This window comes from Nerophis lumbriciformis, linkage group LG26 (assembly GCF_033978685.3).
Source record: "Nerophis lumbriciformis linkage group LG26, RoL_Nlum_v2.1, whole genome shotgun sequence".
Lineage (NCBI taxonomy): Eukaryota > Metazoa > Chordata > Actinopteri > Syngnathiformes > Syngnathidae > Nerophis > Nerophis lumbriciformis.
This window is the reverse complement of record NC_084573.2, coordinates 40604866-40629476: the sequence shown is the minus strand read 5'-3', so window position 1 is coordinate 40629476 and position 24611 is coordinate 40604866. Positions and strand designations below refer to the sequence as shown.

At 40.3% G+C, this 24611-nt stretch overlaps 2 protein-coding genes across 4 annotated transcripts in view; one reads left to right on the top strand and one right to left on the bottom strand.

The window, feature by feature from the left end:
- Window positions 1-3121: 3121 nt before the first annotated feature.
- Window positions 3122-24611, bottom strand: part of LOC133623626 (uncharacterized) — a 47020-nt gene continuing 25530 nt past the window's right edge. The window contains exon 3 of one of the 2 annotated variants that reach the window (XM_061986865.2): window positions 3122-5481. In XM_061986865.2, coding sequence (XP_061842849.1) covers window positions 3938-5431 — 1494 coding nt within the window. In that variant the 5' untranslated portion in view covers window positions 5432-5481 and the 3' untranslated portion in view covers window positions 3122-3937. The remainder of the gene's footprint in view (window positions 5482-24611) is intronic. The other variant, XM_072916299.1, reaches the window with a different exon arrangement.
- LOC133623624 (uncharacterized) overlaps window positions 12114-24611 on the top strand; it is a 36396-nt gene continuing 23898 nt past the window's right edge. The window contains exons 1-3 of one of the 2 annotated variants that reach the window (XM_061986858.2): window positions 12114-12247; window positions 13932-14178; window positions 19469-21558. In XM_061986858.2, the coding sequence (XP_061842842.1) occupies window positions 13935-14178; window positions 19469-20823 (1599 nt within the window). In that variant the 5' untranslated portion in view covers window positions 12114-12247; window positions 13932-13934 and the 3' untranslated portion in view covers window positions 20824-21558. Of the gene's footprint in view, window positions 12248-13931; window positions 14179-19468; window positions 21559-24611 lie in introns of those variants that run through there. The other variant, XM_072916300.1, reaches the window with a different exon arrangement.

The following is a 24611-nucleotide window of genomic DNA, read 5'->3' as shown; positions in this document are numbered from 1 at the left end:
AGCCTGGAGGATGTGTGTAATGTTGAGATGTATTGGAGATGCCTTGGTTTGTTTGGATGTTGTCAACCTGTCAATTGTTCTATTTAAACATGTTGTCAGATCTCGCGAGAGAAACAAGCAACCAGCTCTATGACTTCTTCTTCTTACTGGCAGTTTGCAGCCATGACTTGAAAGGTTCATACTGCCACCTACTGGACTGTAGAATGTAGTGTGGGCCATAGGACAGAAGGAGGAAATCCCGTTAAGAACCTGTGGAGGGCAGCAATACACCTAAGATCTTCTACTAGTCTGCTGGAAATAGAAAGAAGAAGAAGGAGGAAGAAAAAGCAAGACAGTGTTTGGGAGAGAAAGTCTAAACGTGGGCATTATAGTTCTGTGTTTTTAATCAGTGCATACATGTGCACATATATGTCCTTTTATATAGGCTACCTTTTATTTTGTTTCCCGAGTATCCTGGTTCCTTGATTTGTGTAAGTAAAAATAATCTTCACTGGATCAGTTTGAATTAGTGGATGGATAGCGGGAAAAGGAACAATATGTGACAAGGAAGACTGTGCATGGTGCGAGTCACACAAGATGCCAAGTGGAACAAACATTTGAACAAAGGGGTTATAGGAACAATGGTAAATGGCTTATACTTGTATAGCGCTTTTCTACCTTCAAGGTACTCAAAGGGCTTTGACACTATTTCCACATTCACTCATTCACACACACATTCACACACTGATGGCGGGAGCTGCCATGCAAGGCAATAACCATGACTCATCAGGAGCAAGGGTGAAGTGTCTTGCTCAAGGACACAACAGACGTGACGAGGTTGGTAGAAGGTGGGGATCGAACCAGGAACCCTCAGGTTGCTGGCACGGCCACTCTCCCGACCGCGCCAATCCCTTTCAGTGTTTTATGCAACTGACTCTGACTTTGTCTTACCTCTCTATTTTTGGAGGTAAAACTGTGGAGCTTTTGAAGTGTATTTGTGGTCTTGTCATGGTCGTCCGGACAGAAGGGCGACACGGCAGTGCGGCTGGATCAAAAGAGACGTCGGAGACGCTTCACTGAAGCAAAAGTTGCTTTATTCCCAGCGAGCGTCATTTACACAGGACTGCAGTTCCTGGGAGGAGGCCAGGTCAAATATGGAGGACTCCTCTTCCGGAGAAGCCAAACCATCCTTTTATATATTCCTTCTTTCACTGTCTGGGTGTGCGCTGAAGCTAAACAGCACCACCTGACCACCAAAGGAGATGTTGGTGTGTAAGTGTCTGGAAAACAACTGCTTTAAGTCATAACTTAAAGGTTGGCCTTTGAGCTTGACAGGTAGTCTCCTTTCAAGGATATGGTTGTCACTTTTGCATTCCGAAGTGCCAATTAGGCAGACTTGCCAACCCTCTCGGATTATCCGGGAGACTCCCGAAATTCAGCACCTCTCCCAAAAACCTCCCGGGACAAATTTTCTCCCGAAATTCAGGCGGACTCAGGTCCATGCGGACCTGAGTCCGCTTTCCCACAATATAAACAGCGTACCTGCCCAATGACGTTATAACTGTAGAATGATCGAAGGCGAGTTCTTGGTTTCTTATGTGGGTTTATTGTTAGACAGTTTCTTTAACGTCCTCCCAGCGTGGCAACAACACACAACAACAGCAGTCACGTTTTCCTCTACCGTAAAGCAGTTCGTCTGCCGTAAACAGCAATGTTGTGACACTCTTAAACAGGACAATACTGCCATCTAGTGCATTTGATGAAAGCACTTTTGTGCGTGCCACACAGCAATGCATCATCAGAGAGGGTGTTCAGCATGGTTAGAAAAATAGTGACAGAGAATAGAACAAGGATGGACAATTCAACCCTTAACTCAACAATGAGTAGATGAGTGTTATGTGTGTGTATATGTGTAAATAAATGAACACTGAAATTCATGTATTTATTTTATATGTATATATATATATATATATATATATATATATATATATATAGCTAGAATTCACTGAACGTCAAGTATTTCTTATATATATATATATATATATATATATATATATATATATATATATATATATATATGAAATACTTGACTTGGTGAATTCTAGCTGTAAATATACTCCTCCCCTTTTAGCCACGCCCCCGAGCACGCCCCCGCCCCACCCCGACCACGCCCCCGCCCCACCCCGACCACGCCCCCGCCCCACCCCGACCACGCCCACCCCCCTCCCCCCACCTCCCGAAATCGGAGGTCTCAAGGTTGGCAAGTATGATATATATATATATGCAAATATATATATATATATATATATATATATATATATATAATATAAAGGGACAGAATTTAACAAAAAAATATTAGTTTTACATTTTCCTAGTAGACATAACAGTTTGACAGCATTCTCTAATAGAACATTCTGGAGAAACATCCTGGATGAATTTGGATAGAAATGAGTTACAAAGGTAAACTTTTTGAATGAGTTAACTTTATTTGTGAATATTTATCTCTTATGCTCAGTCCATTTTTTTCCAAATTAATTTGAGAGAAGTTGCTGCCACCTTGTGGTTTTTATGGTCGGTTTTCCTCTTTTGGTGCAGTTGACCTTGTTCTTACATTTCTCCTTCCTCCTAGAGTTCCTGTGTTGTCCCTGTGGGCGGAGTTGTGGGACGTGCACAGCTGCTTCCAATTGACCCTAATGCTACTTCAGCAGCACCTTGACAGCTGGATGGCACTCGGCGATTCCACTCCACGCCAGTTGATTCTATGCTTCGAGTATTTTGCTACCTTGGCCATTCCCAGTGCCATCCATCTTGGTGTTGTTTTGTAGTGTGCACGTCTTGTAACTCCAAACCAAGTTGACTTTATTTTTGTATATAAGTAGCTTTTGCTCTTTTTTCCACAATGCACATTTTGTCTTCTCTTTTTCGCATAGTCGCTTTTTGTTACCTCCTGTTTGGATTGTTTTTGTGAATAGATTTCTGCAGTAAAATAAGTGTTTTACTCAGCGTCCTGCGCATCCTTGGGTTCCTCTTTACTGTGTTGAACAGCACTCTGACAGAAGGAGTTTCTCCAAAACGCAACACCCTTTGGCGGACAAGTTTGTGTCTATAAATATAAAATGAGAGGGACAAGTGGTAGAAAAAATGGATGGATGTACAGTAAAGCTCTGTGGGATGATGTACATTATTGACTTTTCCCTAACATTCCAAACGTTCCCATGTTTTCTGAAATTGATCATGTTTGAGGGATTCTAAAAAAGGGGGAACAAAACTACTTTAAAAAACAATTGTCATGTGTAGTTTTTTAATAAGAAATGTAGATTAAAAACAAAACTATCCTTCATAACCTTCCACATATAATGTTGCCATTTTCTCTAATCTACATATTACATAAAGGGACATACATATACAACAATATTCATATTACAAAAGAGAGTAAAAAAGATAATTAATAGAATGGATTATAGAGACCCAACAAATGATTCAAAAAGTCACACATTTTAAAATTGTATAAAAGACAACTGTTCTAATGATGTATAAAGTCAATAATAATATGCTTCCAGAAGTGGTCCAGAAGATGTTTCAGATGTGAACCAGTAAATATGAACTAAGAGGGATTTATGAGTACTCAAAAGCAAAGGTATGAACACATGTAAAACAAATATGTACATCATATAAAGGAGTTCATCTATAACATCATTAATAATTAAAAATGATTTATAAATATCTCTATACACATAAAAAGTATTTGTAACATGTTTTGTCCTGTTTATTCTCACCTTTACAGTCAAAGTGTTGTGTTCATTATTAAATAAAAGTACACAATGTATATTAAAACATATACTTGACTGAAAAAAGCAATAATCTAAAATATCTAATCTATAAATGTTAGAATCTATGTGCTGATGTTGTTAGAAGGTCAAAGTGAAAGTTTTGACAGTTTATTTCAAATCCTGCATCTTCATTTGCTGCTGCTGTTCTCACCAGCACACTTGTGTTTCTTACACTGGTACTTAGAAGAGAATCTTTCACCACACACACTGCAACTCAACACTTTCTCTCCTGTGTGTGTTATCATGTGTCTTTTCAAAGTGCTTCTTCGTACAAAAGCTTTACCACATTCTGAGCAGGAAAAAGGTTTTTCTCCAGTGTGTGTTCTCATGTGTTTTTTGAAATGGTCCCTTCGAGTAAAATCTTTACTGCAGATTGAACATGAAAAAGGTTGTTCTCCAGTGTGTATTCTCATGTGTTTTTTGAAATGGTCCCTTCGAGTAAAATCTTTACCGCAGGTTGAACATGAAAAAGGTTGTTCTCCAGTGTGTATTCTCATGTGTGCTTTGAAATGGTGCTTTTGAGTAAAATCTTTACCGCAGATTGAACATGAAAAAGGTTTTTCTCCAGTGTGTGTTCTCATGTGTCTTTTCAAATGTTGACTATGAGTAAAATCTTTACCGCAGATTGAACATAAAAAAGGTTTTTCTCCAGTGTGTGTTCTCATGTGTTCTTTTAAAGTTAGATTTCTTCCAAAACTTTTACCACATTCTGAGCAGGAAAAAGGGTTTTCTCCAGTGTGTATTCTCATGTGTATATTCAAATGCTCCCTCCGAGTAAAATCTTTACCGCAGATTGAACATGAAAAAGGTTTTTCTCCCGTGTGTGTTCTCATGTGTGCTTTTAAACTTTGATTTTTTACAAAACTTTTACCACATTCTGAGCAGGAAAAAGGTCTTTCTCCAGTGTGTTTTCTCATGTGTATTTTCAAATCGTGCCTATGAGTAAAATCTTTACCGCATATTGAACATGAAAAATGTTTTTCTCCAGTGTGTGTTCTCATGTGTCTTTTCAAATTACTAGATTTAAAAGTTTTGTCACAGAGAGAACATGTGAAGTGTGTGTTGTCAGTGTGACATGTTGCATCATCTTTAGAGTGTTCATCATCAGTGTCAGGAGAGTGTGACGTTGTGTCCTCACTATCTGATAGTGGAGCTAAGAGCTTGTCTGCTTGTGATCCTCCACAGTGGTCTCCATCAGCTTCTGTTGTCATGTGTTGAGTTGAGCTGCTGCTTGGAGGCTCCGCCTCTCTCTCACCTTTGACCTCATCATCTTCACTCTTCACAGGGACACCAGTCACTGGCATCTTGGTGACATCAACCTCCTCCAGTCCTTCAACATGCTCTCCCTGCTGACTGATGCTGTGTTCCTCCTCTTCCTCTTTAATGTGAGGGATCAGTGGGTCCTCCTCTTCCTCTTTAACGTGAGGGCTCAGTGGATCCATTGCTTCCTCTTTAAAATGGGGTGTCAGTGGGTCCTCCTCTTCCTTTTTAAAATGGGGTATCAGTGGGTCCTCCTCTTTCTTTTTGATGTGAGTGGTCAGTGGGTCATCCTCTTCCTCTTTAAAATGGGAGATCAGTGGGTGTTCCTCTTCCTTTTTAATGTGGGAGGGCTGTGGCTCCATCGTGAAGCTCCACTTCTGTTGCTCAGGGTGAAGATGTTCTTCACAGACGTCTGCAAGACAAACACACCATCTCTGCTCAGTCACACAATGCATTCAGTACTTTTACATGCACTTAGGACAAACAAGTTATCGTATGAACTGTCTTGAAATCTCAGTGACGCACAAACACGCTGCTCTTTACAACATTATTCACAGGAAAATAAAAACAAACCAGGACGACAGGACTTTTTACTATGGATAGACGATATGGTTTAAAATGGATTTAGCAACACATTATTTCATATAGAATTACTAATAGAACCATTTTAAAACAGGCTACACAGGCTCCTAATTTAGTTGCTGAAATATGCAGTAAAATATTACATCATTTCCAGTATTATTTTCTCAAATAAACTAACCAAATATTAACAGTAAATAAACAAGTACATTAATAATAATTGTTTGGACAAAATACTACAATTAGAAATGACACAATATGTTACTGCATATGTCAGATGCCAAATTAAGAGCTTTTGTAACCCGCTTTGAAATTCTTCTATTATCATTCATGTACCAAATGATATATGGTGACATATATTGTTATTAGGATATAGATTTGAGGTCATATCGCCCATACCAAACATTGGTTCGCCGAGTCATTTTGTTTGGCCCACTAAATATATTTATTTTTTATATTCTTCAGATGTGTGTGTATGTTTAAAATGTGGTACTACTGTTCTACATCACGTGGAAGTGTCATGTCATGGGGTTGGTGTGCTTTCAACTAAGGGTGTGACGATACGGTCAGCTCACCAAAGGATACTCGATATTGGCTTTAGGAGAACGAGACAATATTTTAATGGTCAACATGGTTCTTATATAGTATGTGTACTTCATGTGTATATGAATGTACTTTCCCTTGTGTGCTTAGTTTTACTGTAACTTCATTGTGGATAATATCTATAAACAACCTCAATTGTTTTTCATCTTTAATTTGAAGGACTGTTTACTTATCTGACAAATTCAAAGGAAACTGCACTTTTTAAAAATGTCGCCTATCATTCACAATCCTCATGTAAGACATATGTTTTACATTTTTATGAATTCTAATTAGTAAATAAATGTGAGCAACAATCATCTAACATTGGAGTCAATGGGAGCTCCTCTATTAGACCCACAAAGTCCTCCAAATAACCATCCAAAAACTGCCAACAATACTCCATTTACATTTTGTGACCTGAATATTAAGCAAGTATTAGCAATATTGTTATTATAAGCGCTAACGTTAAGGACCTACTTTTAGCGGCGCATTGATCACAGAAGTAACTAGCTTATGTTGCTATATTGACATACTGAGCTGCTTTCTGGCCTCTAAGATGGTGAAAGATCATTCTAGATTATAAATCATGCTTCTCACTTATGTAGTAGAAGGTTGTGGACATAAACTGAGAACTTGGGTCAACTTTGACTTCCAACTTAGACCTGGAGATGGCAAATAAGACATGAAAATACGCTCTTTTGCACCCACCCTTTTTAACTCTTTGCAAGGATTAATTCTTCATCTAAACGGGAAGATATGAACATCCCATCAGTCGCCATCCCAGTGAGAGCAGACATTGTATGCTTAAAATGAGCAAGATATGTAAATATGACATGTTATTAAAGGGGAACATTATCACAATTTCAGAATGGTTAAAACCATTAAAAATCAGTTCCCAGTGGCTTATTATATTTTTCGAAGTTTTTTTCAAAATCTTACCCATCACACAATATCCCTAAAAAAAGCTTCAAAGTGCCTGATTTTAACCTTCGTTATATACACCCGTCCATTTCCCTGTGACGTCACATAGTGAAGCCAACACAACAAACATGGCGGAAAGAACAGCAAGCTATAGTGACATTAGCTCGGATTCAGACTCGGATTTCAGCGGCTTAAGCGATTCAACAGATTACGCATGTATTGAAACGGATGGTTGTAGTGTGGAGGCAGGTAGCGAAAACCAAATTGAAGAAGAAACTGAAGCTATTGAGCCATATCGGTTTGAACCGTATGCAAGCGAAATCGACGAAAACGACACGACAGCCAGCGACACGGGAGAAAGCGAGGACGAATTGGGCGATCGCCTTCTAACCAACGATTGGTATGTGTTTGTTTGGCATTAAAGGAAACTAACAACTATGAACTAGGTTTACAGCATATGAAATACATTTGGCAACAACATGCACTTTGAGAGTGCAGACAGCCCAATTTTCATCAATTAATATATTCTGTAGACATACCCTCATGTCAGCAGGCCAGGGAAGCTAGGGTCGATATTCTTCTCTTGATCATCTTCGGGACAGAATGAGCCAAGACATCCAGGGGGTTTAGCTCGCTCGTCTGCGGGAACAAACTGCCGCCATTGCTTGCCGTGCTAGCGAGGTCCTTTGTCCCTGAATTGCTCACACACTCCGGCAGATTCAATGGGGGTCTGGCGGCAGATTTCTTTGACTTTATGGTTGGAAATGCATCTGCTTTGAGTGTCGCAGGATATCCACACATTCTTGCCATCTCTGTCGTAGCATAGCTTTCGTGGGTAAAGTGTGCGGAACAAACGTCCAATTTCTTGCCACTTTGGCATCTTTGGGCCACTGGTGCAACTTGAATCCGTCCCTGTTGGTGTTGTTACACCCTCCGACAACACACCGACGAGGCATGATGTCTCCAAGGTACGGAAAACAGTCGAAAAAACGGAAAATAACAGAGCTGATTTGACTCGTGTTTGAGAAAATGGCGGATTGCTTCCCGTTGTGACGCCACGTTGTGACGTCATCGCTCCGAGAGCGAATATTAGAAAGGCGTTTAATTCGCCAAAATTCACCCATTTAGAGTTTGGAAATCGGTTAAAAAAATATATGGTCTTTTTTCTGCAACATCAAGGTATATATTGACACTTACGTAGGTCTGCTGATAATGTTCCCCTTTAAGAATGTTACTACATTACATATATACTTACAGTGTGTATTTAAAAAGGGTGTTTTAGGATGTTATTTAGAGCACTTTATAGGCAGAATAGAGCAATGACTCAATGTTAGCTAACTTTTGCTAAGGTTTATTTTCTATTGAGGATGCATTAACTATTGACCTGCTCAGTGGCCTTGTGGTTAGAGTGTCTGCCCTGACACTGGAAAGGTGTGAGTTCAAACCCGGGCCGAGTCATACCAAAGACTATAAAAATGGGACCCATTGCCTCCTTGCTTGGCACTCAGCATCAAGGGTTGGGGGTTAAATCACCAAATGATTCCCTCCGCTGCCCTCACCTCCCAGGGGGTGACCTTGGGGATGGGTCAAATGCAGAGGATAACTTCACCACACCTAGTGTGTGACTACCTTTGGGACCTTAACTTTAACCTACATAGAGACTGTGAATGATTCCAAAAAGTGCAATTCCCCTTGAAATGAGAAAATAGAACAAAAACATATCATGTGAAGTGAATTATATTTATATAGCGCTTTTCTCTAGTGACTCAAAGCGCTTTACATAGTGAAAGCCAATATCTAAGTTACATTTAAAGCAGTGTGGGTGGCACTGGGAGCAGGTGGGTAAAGTGTCTTGCCCAAGGACACATCGGCTAAGATGGCAGAAGCTGGGATCGAATCTGAAACCCTCAAGTTGCTGGCACGGCCACTCTACCAACCGAGCTATACCACCCCAAGTAACAAGAACAGAATATATTAATAATAAAATGCCTCAAAGTAAATGTGATGAAATCATCTTATTACTGTCCTTTTTCTGGCTTTCCCTTTTAAAGGCCAAAGTCCTTGCAGGGTCTTTTGTCCTAATGACTGTCTGGTTCAAGTGAGGAGACTATCATTTAGGAAAACTATTTATTTTACAAATGAACTAGAATAAGTCACTCATTTTTACAGGTAGCTAAAGTTGGGATACAATTAAGATAATGAAAGATGAAGTGATTAAGAAATGTTTAATACAGATTAGAATAGGCCGTGCAACTAATCATATGTCCTGAGTTCCAGTTGAAACTGGGTGCAAGTTCATGCCCACGCACATACACTCTTATGGCCCACATTCATGGCTTCTTGGCCCAGGTCTGAAGGACAACACCAGATATGAAGTCAGAGTCCAGGGAGAAAAAGGCAGCAGTCAGTGTCGCACAGAAGGAACCTTCCTGGTGTTACCTGACGGCACGACCACCAAGCTGCGACACCACTACAAAGGCTCCTCCATGCTCGTGCTCGTACCACAGCCTGAAGTAGCAGCAATGGCTGACATCTACTCCTCCCGGGATGGAGTGAAGGACAAGGACTGCTCCAACTGTTCTATCAGTGGAAGCCCTGGCTGACTGAGCTGCCACCTGTTATGATCACCAGTCAGACCACTCATACCAGGAGGCCTTTGACTCCTATATATGTTGGAAGTCAGGGTGTGGCTGATCATGTTGACCAACAACTAGCATGCTAGAAGATGGACACCATTGCTGTCCCACATTGTTCCCTTGCTCTCTGTCCCGCCTACCAAGCCAAAGACTTAGGTCCAATGACCAAACAGGGCGTAGCTGCCGCTGATTGGACTGACACGCAAATACCACATCTTCAACACTTACAAACATAGCTATGGGTTGCACTTTGGACACACCTGCTGCAGGAGCTAGCAGCTACACAACAGCTAAGCTAAAACAGCACATTTAAGCATATCAAATAATTATAGTCGCTTAATACGTACACAAAGTCTCCAAAACAGAAGTCGGATAGAAAGTATCCAGTAACAAAGGTGTCCTCATCGTTCAACTTTCTGCGCCATGAGCTTGACTTATTGAATGATTGTGGCCACTAGGTGTTGTGCAAGATCTAATCCAACAATTGCAAAAGCATCCGTCATAAAGTTTGTGGTTTTTTATATTTGTGTCAATATGTATAAGCATCCTCAGGTCTATTCAGGTGTACTGGAGAGGAGTTTACGCCAGAACCTCGTAAACTCGGATTCAGGAGGAACAGTGTGGTTTGCATCCTGGTGGTGGAACTGTGGACCAGGTCTATACTCTGGGCAGGGTCCTTGAGGGTGCATGGGAGATTGCCCAACCAGTCTACATGTGCTTTGTGGACTTGGAGAAGGCATTGGACCGTGTCCCTCGGGAAGTCCTGTGGGGAGTGCTCAGAGAGTATGGGGTATCGGACTGTCTGATTGTGATCAGTGTCAGAGCTTGGTCCGCATTGCCGGCAGTAAGTCGGACACGTTTCCAGTGAGGGTTGGACTCTGCCAAGGCACCGATACTGACAGAATTTCTAGGCGCAGTCAAGGAGTTGAGGGGATCTGGTTTGGTGGCTGCAGGATTAGGTCTCTGCTTTTTGCAGATGATGTGGTCCTGATGGCTTCATCTGGCCAGGATCTTCAGCTCTCACTGGATCGGCTCGCAGCTGAGTGTGAAGCGACTGGGATGAGAATCAGCACCTCCAAGTCTGAGTCCATGGTTCTCGCCCGGAAAAGGGTGGAGTGCCACGTCCGGGTTGCGGAGGAGACCCTGCCCCAAGTGGAGGAGTTCAAGTACCTCGGAGTCTTGTTCACAAGTGAGGGAAGAGTGGATGGTGAGATGGACAGGCGGATCGGTGCGGCGTCTTCAGTAATGCGGACGCTGTATCGATCCGTTGTGGTGAAGAAGGAGCTGAGCCGGAAGGCAAAGCTCTCAATTTACCGGTCGATCTACGTTCCCATCCTCACCTATGGTCATGAGCTTTGGGTTGTGACTGAAAGGACAAGATCACGGGTACAAGCGGCCAAAATGAGTTTCCTCCGCCGGGTGGCGGGTCTCTCCCTTAGAGATAGGGTGAGAAGCTCTGTCATCCGGGAGGAGCTCAAAGTAAAGCCGCTGCTCCTCCACATGGAGAGGAGCCAGATGAGGTGGTTCGGGCATTTGGTCAGGATGCCACCCGAACGCCTCCCTAGGGAGGTGTTATGGGCACGTCCGACCGGTAGGAGGCCACGGGGAAGACCCAGGACACGCTGGGAAGACTATCTCTCCCGGCTGGCCTGAGAACGCCTCAGGATCCCCCGGGAAGAGCTGGACGAATCGGCTGGGGAGAGGAAAGTCTGGGCTTCCCTGCTTAGGCTGCTGCCCCCGCGACCCGACCTCAGATAAACTGAGAGAAGATGGATGGATGGATGTGTAACACAACTTGATGTTTTTTGAAAACAGCGTCCAATAGTTGATGTTGTCGCTCCTTCTCCTCTTTTGTTGGACAAAGTTCCTCCTCGTACTCTGCTATCCTTTTTTTTCTTTCTAACATCACAAATATTTCTTCAATGGCAGCAGTTAGTAGCTGATTCAGCAACACTCACATCATTTGTAATGTAGACATGTTCACACAATAAAAACACTTTACACTTACATTGGATCTCTGCTTTGATGTGTCGATCACTTCCCGCCTCTCTTTGTTAGCAGCTAACAAGCTAAGCTAAGCAGCAGGCTAGGCTAGCACGTCAAAGTGCACTCAGACTAATGTATCCGCTATACAAACAATTAATAGCGACGTTTACTCTGTTAAACGACATACATGTGCACATGGACGTTGTAATTAAGACCAAGAAACCATAACAACCAAAACAACGTCTTCTCCGTCAGACGCCATCTTGTTTTGTTCTTCCTTCTGTGTGACGTCATCGAGGTGTTCTTAACCGCGGAACATTTGTTGTCCAAACACGTGTTCCTCTGGGACAATAGTGAGTGGTGCACACTTCCTTCGCCCAGCCGCAGAACAAAAACAAAGTCCCATTTAAGAGTTGCTGGTGTAACAATAGCAAGAATATATTCCACTCCTCTCTTGTACATGCGGCTTATGAGGTAATATACATTATATTTTTTATATTATTTATCTTTTTTACCTGATATGTTGTTCGAAGCTAACGTGCTAACGTTAACCCGCTAGCAGGCCTTTGTAGCAAATGCGAGCGTTTTTTTGAGGAGTGTATTTTATATGTTCTCTATGAGAATTATATTGACTTATTTAATACTTTAACTGTTGTTTTTTTTACTGTATATTACAGTCACGTTTAACATTAAATGTTTGTTACTAGAAAGGAACGAACGTCTCGTAATTTAAGTCTGGAATAAGTCACATGGTATAATAATAACACATTTTATTTGATATAGCGCTTTTCAGTGTACTCAAAGACGCTTTACAGGATAAAAAATAAAATTATTAAAATTATAATTATTATTATTATGACAGTGTAATATAATGTATTACACATACATTGCAGTAGTCTACTTTGTGTTGGTGCTAACTTTATTAGCAACAAATACAAATTAGGTTGTTTGCACGCACTTCTATTACCTTGATGACATTCATCCATCCACTTTACTACCGCTTGTCCCTTTTTGGGCTTGCGGGGGGGGGGGGGGTGCTGGAGACTATCTCAGCTGCATTCGGGCGGACATATAATGGAAATTAAATCAACTGATGTTTGTTATTACGAATACACTATTTGCACAATTGTAAGTGATTAATGCTCATTCAGTCAGACAAAAATAAATATTTAATGAAATAAATGTTAAATATTAAAAATGGCTTTAATAAACTGCACACAAATTGAACATGCATCAATATTTTGTTTGTAATCGAAGCATGAGGTACCCAAATATTAAAAAATATATATATATGTATATATATATATATATATATATATATATATATATATATATATATATATATATATATATATATATATATATACATACATACACTATATGGCCAAAAGTATTTGGCCACCTGCCTTTACTCACATATGAACTTGAAGTGCCATCCCATGGAATTGTCCAAAATGTTTTGGTATCCTGGAGCATTCAAAGTTCCTTTCACTGGAACTAAGGGGCCAAGCCCAACTCCTGAAAAACCAACCCCACACCATAATTCCTCCTCCACCAAATTTCACACTCGGCTCAATGCAGTCCGAAATGTAGCGTTCTCCTGGCAACCTCCAAACCCAGACTGGTCCATCAGATTGCCAGATGGAAAAGTGTGATTCATCAGTCCAGAGAAGGCGTCTCCACTGCTCTAGAGTCCAGTGGTGATGTCCTTTACACCACTGCATCCCACGCTTTGCATTCGACTTAGTGATGTATGGCTTAGATTCAGCTACTTTTTTAAAACTGGATCTGGATCGGCATTTTCCCATGCCTTGCCGATACGCAATTTTTGGCAAATATCGACATCCGATCCAAATATCGGTGCTGTCCACGCATGTGGCCACTAAGCCTTTATAGTCATGACCATATTAAAATCCAAGCAGGAGGTTTTCTATACGTCCTAAAAAGCTGTTACTTTTTATCAATAATTACCGTAAATGTAGAAAACAAGATCATATACACAATTCATAATAATCAATAAACTATGATTATTCCATGTGTAGAAGAACATCACCACAAAGTCTCTCAGTCCACTTGGAAAATATTATATTTGATGGACTAAACAAATATTTGACACATCTGAGCTGAAGTTTGTTTGTGTTGTCTTGAAAACGTCCAGGAGATGAACGCTCATCAAGAAGAACGTCCCCTTCAGCAGCAGGGGGGCTCCTCTTTGAGGCAGGAGGATCCACAGCCCCCTTACATTAAAGAGGAAGAGGAGGATTTCTGGGTTACTCAGGAGGGAGAGTGTGTTGTAGGGCAGGAGGAGGCTGATCTCAGCAAGTTTCCACTGACTGTTGTCTCTGTGAAGACTGAAGAGCATGAAGACAAAGCACCTGAGTCCTCACAGCTTCATCACAGTCCAAGTAAGCACAACATCCAGATGTCCTCCAATATGTATGCTAAATAGTAAAAAACTGCTAGTACAAGGCGACTAACATTACAGGTAATGGTAGTCATCTATTGTGCCTTTAAAATCACCAACATTACTCCATTTACTTGTAGTGACCTGTATATTAACCAAGTATTAGCAGCATTGTAATTGTAAGAGCTAACATCGAGGAACTACTTTTAGTCAAACGGCTCCTTGCTCGCAGAGAGGTAGACTTGCTACTGAGCTGCTGCTGCATCGCCGCTGGGTTGGTAAAAGTTTGTTCTAGATTATAAATCATGCCTCACGCTTGTATCGGCAAAGGTCGTGGCCATACACCGAGAAGTCGGTCAAATTAGTTTCAAACCCAAAGACGTCGCTAGGAAGAAGCTCATTTCTTCCCAGCATTCTTGACCCGAGGAGTGAGGATTATGCTCAATATATCAGCTAAACGGAGAGATATAAACATCCCATTAGTCAGCATCTCGATGAGAGCAGACATTGTACAGTAAGTGATAAAAAAATTTTTTTATGTTGATAGTTTATATTATCTTGTTTAACATTTAACAATACTGCTACATAGATAGATAGATAGATAGATAGATAGATAGATAGATAGATAGATAGATAGATAGATAGATAGATAGATAGATAGATGGATAGTACTTTATTGATTTCTTCAGGAAGATTAAAATGATGCTTAGTGTTTCACTGAAGCTGCATCTGTTTAACAATCAGCTTCTAAAACTTGTAGCTCATCCTCCCAAAATATACATTTCTGGATTCTAATTGTGTAACCTATATGTGCTACAAATCAATGCAATATATATATGGGGTGTTATGGGCTAGGAACAGAAGACTACAGTTTGGATTCAGAGAGAGTGCAGTTTGGTAAAGAATTAGTGATGGACAGCAGATATATGACTTGAATGGCCATTCAGCGTGAGAGCAATTTGAAGAAAAACACAGTTACTATACACAATTTCAATTCAATTATTCAGTGTCTCTGGATCTTCTTTAAATCTCAGAGAAAGTTCTTGGAAAAAGGTTTTGGAGAGAGTAAAGCAGTACAGTCCATGTGCTGCGGTGAAGGGTGAAAATGTGTGGAGTGTTGGCTGGAGAGCCTCCTACCACAACACACAGAACAGGTGTTGGGGTTCCTGGCTGGAATCTCCCAAGAACGATCCTTGGACTAGATCAGGGGTCTGCAACCCGCGGCTCTTTGATCACTCTGATGCGGCTCAGCTGCATACTTGCCGACCCTCCGATTTTTCCGGGAGGTTTCCGGATTTCAGTGCCTCTCCCGGAAATCTCCCGGGGCAAACATTCTCAGATTTTCACCCGGACAACAATATTCAGGGCGTGCCTTTAACGTCCTCTACAACATGTCGTCGCGTCCGCTTTTACACCATGCTATCTACGTGCCGGCCCGGTCACATGTAGTATGTGGCCTCTGCTTACACACGTAAGTGACTGCAAGGCATACTTGGTCAACAGCCATACAGGTTACACTGAGGCTTGTGATATAAACAACTTTAACACTCTTACTAATATGCGCCACACTGTGAACCCACACCAAACAAGAATGACAAACACATTTCGGGAGAACATCCGCACCGTAACACAACATAAACACAACAGAACAAATACCCAGAATCCCATGCATCCTTAACTTTCCCAGGCTACATTATACACCCCTGCAACCACCAAACCCCGCCTACCCAACCCTGCCCACCTCAACCGACGCACGGAGAGGGTTTGGGGGGGTTTGGTGGTAGCGGGGGTGTATAATGTAGCCCGGAAGAGTTAGGGATACATGGGATTCTGGGTATTTGTTCTGTTGTGCTTATGTTGTGTTACAGTGCGGATGTTCTCCCGAAATGTGTTTGTCAATCTTGTTTGGTGTGGGTTCACAGTGTGGCACATATTAGTAAGAGTGTTAAAGTTGTTTAAACGGGCACCCTCAGTGTGACTTGTATGGCTGTTGAACAAGTATGCCTTGCAGTCACTTATGTGTGTCTGCAGAAGCCGCATACAACATGTGACTGGGCTGGCAAGCTGTTTGTACAGGTTGTAGAGGGCGTTAAAGGAAGTGCCATCATAGCACGCCCTTATTATTGTTGTTTGGGTGAAAATCAGCAGACATTCGAGAGAATAGTTTCTCTTAAATTCGGGAGTCTCCCGGAAAAATTGTGAGGGTTGGCAAGTGTGATGCTGTCAAGCGGCATTCATATAAAACTCACGGGCCGCACTAACATTACATTGTCATATTAAGGTGTGAGCCGCGTGTCTGAGACCCCTGGTTTATTTATACATAGCACAAAGCAAAAAAAACTTTGTATGTAGTGTTATTTCATTTTAAATTTCAAAAGAGTTTTGTGGCTCCCATTGTTTTCTTTATTTTGTGAAACGGGTCAAAATGGCTCCTTGACTGGTAAAGGTTGCCGACTCCTGGTCTAGATGCTTTTTTCCTTCGCTCGCCATCATAAAGAGAAGCCTGGCCTGTGTAAGAACCAGGACCATCCTTATAAATCAACGTGTACACAACACAAATCAAATATCTTCATTAAACAACACTAATTGCATTATAAAGTATTCAGAACAGGTTGTAGTTTTTTCCTCAATATTGTACAATATAAATCAACATACATGTCAGAATCACAATATGCAATAAAGTGCTAAAATAACCATTAGCAGCATAAATATGACCTATACAATTCGCTCAGTGCACTAAACGTGCTTACTATCAAAACACATGAAAAAGTACATTGAATACACAAATAGTTCTCATTGGTTCAAGTCATAAAGCTTGTATATGGACCATTGAGAAATATGCCACAATGAAGCAATGGAAGAAAGACTAATATATTTTCATAAACATGGACTCACCAACTCCACTTCTACAGTCACACACAGCTCAATGACAAAAACATTGGCGCTGGTAGTCGGCTCTTTAAAGTTAACAAATAGTCATTTAGTTTATAATCCCGTCAGCACAATATTTGGGCTGAAAAGGAGAATAAAAACCTACCTCCAGCAGAAAGACAACCTGTCTCCCCTCACGTCCTGTCTACTGGCCACTTCCTGCTACCGGCTTATAAGCACAGCTGATTGGACCGCGGCGGTCAGGTGACTAGGGAGAGCGTGCAACGCTCAAAGAGTAATACAGAGCAAGAGCCTAATAGTCTCCGCAAAGGTATGTATTTGACACCTGCGTTACAAAAGTGCTTTGAGTCACTAGAGAAAAGCGCTATATAAATATAATTCACTTCACATGATATCTTGTTGTTCTATTTCTCATTTCAAAGGGAACTGCACTTTTTGGAATCATTCACAGTCCCTATGTAAGTTAAAGTTAAGGTCCCAAAGGTAGTCACACACTAGGTGTGGTGAAGTTATCCTCTGCATTTGACCCATCCCCAAGGTCACCCCCTGGGAGGGGAGGGCAGCGGAGGGAATCATTTGGTGATTTAACCCCCAACCCTTGATGCTGAGTGCCAAGCAAGGAGGCAATGGGTCCCGTTTTTATAGTCTTTGGTATGACTCGGCCCGGGTTTGAACTCACAACTTTCCAGTGTCAGGGCAGACACTCTAACCACAAGGCCACTGAGCAGGTCAATAGTTAATGCATCCTCAATAGAAATAAACTTAGCAAAAGTTAGCTAACAATTGACTCATTGGTAGCCGCTCACTGTAAGTATATATGTAATGTAGTAACATTCTTAATAACATGTCATATTTACATATCTTGCTCATTTTAAGCATACAATGTCTGCTCTCACTGGGATGGCGACTGATGGGATGTTCATATCTTCCCGTTTAGATGAAGAATTAATCCTCGCAAAGAGTTAAAAAAGGGTGTGTGCAAAAGAGCGTATTTTTGTGTCTTTCTTGCCATCTCCAGGTCTAAGTTGGAAGTCAAAGTTGACCAAGTTCTCGGTTTATGTCCACAACCTTCTACTACATAAGTGAGAAGCATGATTTATAATCTAGAATGATCTTTCACCATCTTAGAGGCCAGAAAGCAGCTCAGTATGTCAATATAGCAACATAAGCTAGTTACTTCTGTGATCAATGCGCCGCTAAAAGTAGGTCCTTAACGTTAGCGCTTATAATAACAATATTGCTAATACTTGCTTAATATTCAGGTCACAAAATGTAAATGGAGTATTGTTGGCAGTTTTTGGATGGTTATTTGGAGGACTTTGTGGGTCTAATAGAGGAGCTCCCATTGACTCCAATGTTAGATGATTGTTGCTCACATTTATTTACTAATTAGAATTCATAAAAATGTAAAACATATGTCTTACATGAGGATAGTGAATGATAGGTGACATTTTTTTTAAAAAGTGCAGTTTCCTTTGAATTTGTCAGATAAGTAAACAGTCCTTCAAATTAAAGATGAAAAACAATTGAGGTTGTTTATAGATATTATCCACAATGAAGTTACAGTAAAACTAAGCACACAAGGGAAAGTACATTCATATACACATGAAGTACACATACTATATAAGAACCATGTTGACCATTAAAATATTGTCTCGTTCTCCTAAAGCCAATATCGAGTAACCTTTGGTGAGCTGACCGTATCGTCACACCCTTAGTTGAAAGCACACCAACCCCATGACATGACACTTCCACGTGATGTAGAACAGTAGTACCACATTTTAAACATACACACACATCTGAAGAATATAAAAAATACATTTATTTGGTGAGCCGAACAAAATGACTGAGCAAACCAATGTTTGGTATGGGCGATATGACTTCAAATCTATATCCTAATAACAATATATGTCACCATATATCATTTGGTACATGAATGATAATAGAATAATTTCAAAGCGGGTTACAAAAGCTCCTAATTTGGCATCTGACACATGCAGTAACATATTGTGTCATTTCTAATTGTATTATTTTGTCCAAACAATTATTATTAATGTACTTGTTTATTTACTGTTAATATCTGGTTACTTTATTTGAGAAAATAATACTGGAAATGATGTAATATTTTACTGCATATTTCAGCAACTAAATTAGGAGCCTGTGTAGCCTGTTTTAAAATGGTTCTATTAGTAATTCTATATGAAATAATGTGTTGCTAAATCCATTTTAAACCATATCGTCTATCCATTGTAAAAAGTCCTGTCGTCCTGGTTTGTTTTTATTTTCATGTGAATAATGTTGTAAAGAGCAGCGTGTTTGTGCGTCACCGAGATTTCAAGACCGTTCATTGTGTGACTGAGCAGAGATGGATGTTTCTCAAACTTGTGTTTGTCTTGCAGACGTCTGTGAAGAACATCTTCACCCTGAGCAACAGAAGTGGAGCTTCAGGATGGAGCCACAGCCCTCCCACATTAAGAAGGAAGAGGAACACCCGCTGATCCCCCATTTTAAAAAGGAAGAGGAACACCAACTGACACCCCATTTTAAAGAGGAAGAGGAGGACCCACTGAGCCCTCACATTAAAGAGGAAGAGGAGGAACACAGCATCAGTCAGCAGGGAGAGCATGTTGAAGGACTGGAGGAGGTTGATGTCACCAAGATGCCAGTGACTGGTGTCCCTGTGAAGAGTGAAGATGATGAGGTCAAAGGTGAGAGAGAGGCGGAGCCTCCAAGCAGCAGCTCAACTCAACACATGACAACAGAAGCTGATGGAGACCACTGTGGAGGATCACAAGCAGACAAGCTCTTAGCTCCACTATCAGATAGTGAGGACACAACGTCACACTCTCCTGACACTGATGATGAACACTCTAAAGATGATGCAACATGTCACACTGACAACACACACTTCACATGTTCTCTCTGTGACAAAACCTTTAAATACCGTTGTCATCTGAAAACACACATGAGAACACACACTGGAGAAAAACCTTTTTCTTGTTCAATATGCAGGAAAGGTTTTGCAATAGATCAGTGTTTAAAAGTACACATGAGAATACACACTGGAGAAAAACCTTTTTCATGTTCAATCTGTGGTAAGGATTTTACTCAAAAACATCATTTCAAAGTACACATGAGAAAACACACTGGAGAAAAACCTTTTTCCTGCTCAGAATGTGGTAAAAGGTTTGTAATAAATCAAAGTTTAAAAGTACACATGAGAACACACACTGGAGAAAAACCTTTTTCATGTTCAATCTGCGGTAAAGATTTCACTCAAAAACACAATTTCAAAGCACACATGAAAATACACACTGGAGAAAAACCTTTTTCATGTTCAATCTGCGGTAAAGATTTTACGCGAAGGGACCATTTCAAAGTACACATGAGAATACACACTGGAGAAAAACCTTTTACCTGCTCGGAATGTGGTAAAAGTTTTGTAATAAATGAAAGTTTAAAAGTACACACAAGAACACACACTGGTGAAAAACCTTTTATATGTTCAGTATGTGGTAAAAATTATATAGAAAAACAGCAATTACAATTACACATGAGAAGGCACTCTGGTAAAAAACCATACTCCTGTTCAAGCTGCAACAAAAGCTTTCTTCACCGACAATCTTTTACAGTACACATGAGAACACACACAGGAGAGAAAGTGTTGAGTTGCAGTGTGTGTGGTGAAAGATTCTCTTCTAAGTACCAGTGTAAGAAACACAAGTGTGCTGGTGAGAACAGCAGCAGCAAATGAAGATGCAGGATTTGAAATAAACTGTCAAAACTTTCACTTTGACTTTCTAACAACATCAGCACATATAACATGTGTGACATCATTGTTGTGTGTGTAACACAATCTTGTTATCATGCTTCTAACATTCATAGATCAGATACTTCAGATGAGTGCTTTTATTTCAGTCAAGTACATGAGTTAATATACACATTTGTGTACTTTAAAATGAACAGAACAATTTGACTGAAAAGGTGAGAATAAACAGTACATAAAATATGTTACATACAATAAACTTTTTATGTGTAGATATTCATAATTCCCTTTTATACTTATTTATAATAGTGTTTTATATATGTTTTTTGAAATAATGAAGTGTTACATATTTTATTTTCTAATTCTAGATGATTCCGTAGATGAACTCCTTTATATGATGTACATATTTGTTTTACATGTGTTCATACCTTTGCTTTTGAGTACTCATAAATCCCTCTTAGTTCATATTTACTGGTTCACATCTGAAACATCTTCTGGACCACTTCTGGAAGCATATTATTATTGACTTTATACATCATTTGACCAGTTGTCTTTTATACAATTTTAAAATGTGTGACTTTATGAATCATTTGTTGGGTCTCTATAATCCATTCTATTAATTGTCTTTATTACTCTCTTGTGTAATATGAATATTGTTGTGTGATTGTTTTATATGTATGTCCCCAGACCTTTATGCAATAAACAATGTATGCTTCAACTAAAGTTGGGTACAATAAATGTATTTAATATTTGTAGGTATGTATTTTATTCTATTTATTATCGCAGTCAATTTTTTAAATGTTTTCTTTATATGACTTAGATGTAGTTTCCAGCTTACCACCACACATATTCACATATTGTTCCTTTTCCCGCTATCCATCCAGTAATTCAAACTGATCCAGTGAAGATTGTTTTTACTTACAAAAATCAAGGAACCAGGATACTCGGGAAACAAAATAAAAGGTAGCCTATATAAAAGGACATATATGTGCACATGTATGCACTGATTAAAAACAGAACTATAATTCCCACGTTTAGACTTTCTCTCCCAAACACCATCTTGCTTTTTCCTTCTTCTTCTTCTTCTTTTCATTTCCAGCAGACTAGTAGAAGATCTTAGGTGTATTGCTGCCCTCCACAGGTTCTTAACGGGATTTCCTCCTTCTGTCCTATGGCCCACACTACATTCTACAGTCCAGTAGGTGGCAGTATGAACCTTTCAAGTCATGGCTGCAAACTGCCAGTAAGAAGAAGTAATAGAGCTGGTTGCTTAGTTTGTCTCGCGAGATCTGACAACATGTTTAAATAGAACAATTGACAGGTTGACAACATCCAAACAAACCAAGACATCTCCAATACATCTCAACATTACACACATCCTCCAGGCTGACTACCACCAAACCCCCCCCCCCCCCCCCAACCCCGCCCACCCCTACCAAGCACGGAGAGGGGGGGGGGGGGGGTAGTGGGGGTGTATAATGTAGCCCGGAAGAGTTAGGGATACATGGGATTCTGGGTATTTGTTCTGTTGTGCTTATGTTGTGTTACGGTGCGGATGTTCTCCCGAAATGTGTTTGTCATTCTTGTTTGGTGTGGGTTCACAGTGTGGCGCATATTAGCAGTGTTGGGTTATTTACTGAAAACCAGTAAATAGTTACATTTACTAGTTACTTTTTTTCAAAAGTAACTCAGTTACTTACACCAAAAAGTAATGCTTTACTGTGAAAAGTAACTATTTAGTTACTTATTTTTTTCTCCTTTTTTTTAAGGCTCCCATTAATGCCCTTTTAGCCTTCATGTCAGTACTGTTATTGCACTGGACAATAATACAATCTGTTCATCAACTTGACATGCATTTGCATCACTCAACTCAAAAAGCAATGTGCTCTACATACAACACACAAACAATGTGCTCTACATACAACACACAAACAATGTGCTCTACATACAACACACAAACAATGTGCTCTACATACAACACACAAAGACAAAGATATGTTTCAAAGGGCCAATTTATTTCAGGCCAGAACAAATTGACAAAACTATTTTAAATAGCTGCAACATAATGGCACTTTAACTTTAACATTAAGTAGATAGGATCTTTGATCCAAGACACAACTTACATTGAACTAAAATGTTATTTTCTTTGTGCTCGACAAAAAAAAAGTATTGAGAATGTCTCCATGTCAAGAAACTCGACTTCTGGCTTCACCATGATGTCTTGTTAGTTGTTATGAGAGTAGCGTGTATGTGTGTGTGTGTGTGGCCCTTTAAGATATGACAGCATGTGAGGTGAGTGACGTCAGTGAGTGAGTGGGTGAGAAAGGTGAGCAAGCGGTGACAGTGAGTGCGTGCAGGTGCTCTAGCTTGGTGGATGGCTGCGTCCAATAAAGTCACAAAGTTGCAACAAACCGCCGGTCTCGTCATTCACTCTCAGCTGTAAAGACCCACTTCCATGTAAAGTGAAGATTGTTAGCCCCGAAGTACATAGGCCCTGGAGGAACGATCTCCCCTGTGCTCCTCAACTGCGGTATGGGAGTCCCCCCCGCCCCCACCCACACAAAGCACGCCTTTTCTTTTCCACCGCAGCGCTGCAATAAAACACACTCAGATCTTCTGTTTCTAGCCGATACTACATGAAAAATAACGTAAAATAACGCAGTAACGCATCATGTAGTAACGGTAACTGAGTTACTGAATATGAAAAATAACGCGTTAGATTACTAGTTACCGCCGAAACTAACGGCGTTACAGTAAGTCCCAACACTGCATATTAGTAAGAGTGTTAAAGTTGTTTAAACGGGCACCCTCAGTGTGACCTGTATGGCTGTTGAACAAGTATGCCTTGCAGTCACTTATGTGTGTCTGCAGAAGCCGCATACAACATGTGACTGGGCTGGCAAGCTGTTTGTACAGGTTGTAGAGGGCGTTAAAGGCAGTGCCATCATAGCACGCCCTTATTATTGTTGTTTGGGTGAAAATCAGCAGACATTCGAGAGAATAGTTACTCTGAAATTCGGGAGTCTCCCGGAAAAAATGGGAGGGTTGGCAAGTGTGATGCTGTCAAGAGGCATTCATATAAAACTCACGGGCCGCACTAACATTACATTGTCATATTAAGGTGTGGGCCGCGTGTCTGAGACCCCTGGTTTATTTATACATAGCACAAAGCAAAAAAAAACTTTGTATGCAGTGTTATTTCATTTTAAATTTCAAAAGAGTTTTGTGGCTCCCATTGTTTTCTTTATTTTGTGAAACGGGTCAAAATGGCTCCTTGACTGGTAAAGGTTGCCGACCCCTGGTCTAGATGATGAGGTAAGCTGGAAACTACATCTAAGTCATATAAAGAAAACATTTAAAAAATTGACTGCGATACTAAATAGAATAAAATGCATACCCACAAATATTAAATACATTTATTGTACCCAACTTTAGTTGAAGCTAACATTGTTTATTGCATAAAGGTCTGGGGACATACATATAAAACAATCACACAACAATATTCATATTACACAAGAGAGTAATAAAGACAATTAATAGAATGGATTATAGAGACCCAACAAATGATTCATAAAGTCACACATTTTAAAATTGTATAAAAGACAACTGTTCAAATGATGTATAAAGTCAATAATAATATGCTTCCAGAAGTGGTCCAGAAGATGTTTCAGATGTGAACCAGTAAATATGAACTAAGAGGGATTTATGAGTACTCAAAAGCAAAGGTATGAACACATGTAAAACAAATATGTATATCATATAAAAGGAATTCATCT